This window comes from Emiliania huxleyi, assembly GCF_000372725.1.
Source record: "Emiliania huxleyi CCMP1516 unplaced genomic scaffold EMIHUscaffold_4457, whole genome shotgun sequence".
NCBI classification, from domain to species: Eukaryota; Haptophyta; order Isochrysidales; family Noelaerhabdaceae; genus Emiliania; species Emiliania huxleyi.
This window is the reverse complement of record NW_005198647.1, coordinates 1-1,721: the sequence shown is the minus strand read 5'-3', so window position 1 is coordinate 1,721 and position 1,721 is coordinate 1. Positions and strand designations below refer to the sequence as shown.

General features: G+C 67.7%; 1 protein-coding gene across 1 annotated transcript; it reads left to right on the top strand.

Annotated features, from left to right (window-relative positions):
• Positions 1–1,016: 1,016 nt before the first annotated feature.
• On the top strand, positions 1,017–1,484 carry EMIHUDRAFT_124204 (hypothetical protein; the record flags this gene model as incomplete). The annotated part of the gene is made up of 1 exon (XM_005768847.1): positions 1,017–1,484. A coding segment is annotated over one exon (468 nt), but the record flags the coding sequence as incomplete, so codon positions are not given.
• Positions 1,485–1,721: the final 237 nt, after the last annotated feature.

The following is a 1,721-nucleotide window of genomic DNA, read 5'->3' as shown; positions in this document are numbered from 1 at the left end:
AGGTCCCTAACAGGCGAACCTGAAGCTCCTCCAGAGGAGCGAGCGGCGCCAGGGCCGTCGCCATCTCCCTAACCGGCGGAGGGCTGGCAGGTGGAGGGCGCGCGCCTCTTGCGAAGGCGCCACCCGAGAGGGGCTCCACACGGCCGAGCGGCGTGTCCACCACGTCGCCCCAGCCCTCGAACCGCAGCGCGACCGTCCCGGCGCGAGCGTCGAGCGCCACCACCCTCGCGGGCCGGAAGGTGACGCTGTGTGCCGAATAGCGCGCCCGCACTCGCTCGCCCACCTCGGGCCACCCGGCCGGCGCCTCGGCAGGCTTAGCCGGGTGGCAAGGGCTCCCATCGCGGCTGCCGCCGCCGCCCGCAGAAAGGTCGTACGAGCTGAGATCCCTGTCGTCGTCGTCGTCGTCGCTGCCGGCGGGTGCAGAAGGCGCAGCGGCGGGTGCAGAAGGCGCAGCGGCGGGTGCAGAAGGCGCAGCGGCGGGTGCAGAAGGCGCAGCGGCGGGTGCAGAAGGCGCAGCGGCGGGTGCAGGAGGCGCAGCGGCGGGTGCAGGAGGCGCAGCGGCGGGTGCAGAAGGTGCAGCGGCGGGTGCAGAAGGTGCAGCGGCGGGTGCAGTTTGAGCCGCAGCCACTTTTGACGCCGCGAACTTGGCGGCGAGAGCTCGCGCGTTTGCGAGCGCAGCAGAGTCTGCCGTCGGCTTTGGCTTGGTGGGAGAGCGGGGCGAGCAGAGGAAGCAGAGAATTAAAGAAACGGCCGGGAAGCAGAGAAACACACTATGGGCACATGCACATGTGCATGCACATGTGTGACCATAAACGAAAAGAGAAAGGTTGCGCTTCGGCGGTTAGTTTGTAGGTATATTCGGCGGTTAGTGGTGCACTAACCTCCGAGAAACCCTTCGGGTCGCGCCTCATCGCAAACCCTGTCAGCAGAGTCCTCCTACGGTACGTACTTTTAGCTTACTTGGAGAAAATGTACTAAAGAAAAGGGAAAAGAAAAGACCACTCCCGCGTCGGCCCATGCACGGCGCCGGCACGGCCGTACTCTCCTGCCTCACCCTTGCCTCCGCCATCAGCCCGACCCTTCTACTGCACGTCGGCGCACCACTGCGCGTGGCGTTCGGCTCTTGCCGGAAGCAGCTCAAGCCTCAGCCTGTGTGGGACGCCGTCGCCGCGCAGTCGCCGGCGCTGTGGCTGTGGCTGGGCGATGCCATGTACCCGAAAGGGTCGGTGACATCTGCCGCGCAGCTGCGTGAGGCGTACGCGCAGGCGGGCGAGCCGGCGCTGCGCGGCGTGCCGGTCGACGGCGTATACGACGATCACGACTACGGGCTGAACGACGGCGGCGTTGGCTGGGAGCTGAAGGAGGACGCGCGGCAGCTCTTCCTCGACGAGGTTGTCGGCGCGCCCGCCGACTCGGCGCGGCGCACCCAGAGAGGAGGCCTCTACGGCAGCCGCACGCTCGGCGAGCCGCCCCGGCAGCTCAAGGTGGTGATGCTTCGACACACAGGAGTCACTGCTCGTGCTGACTCATTCATTCTTAACCAAGGTGGTGATGCTCGACACGCGCTTCGGCCGAGCGGACCACGCGGTCCCGTCACCTGGCGGCTGGTCGCGCGTGCCAAAGGCGGGCACGACACGTCCACCACACGACACACCCACGACACGTCCGCGACACGTCCGCGACACGTCCGCGACAGGCGGGCTACCTTGCGGGCGTCACTC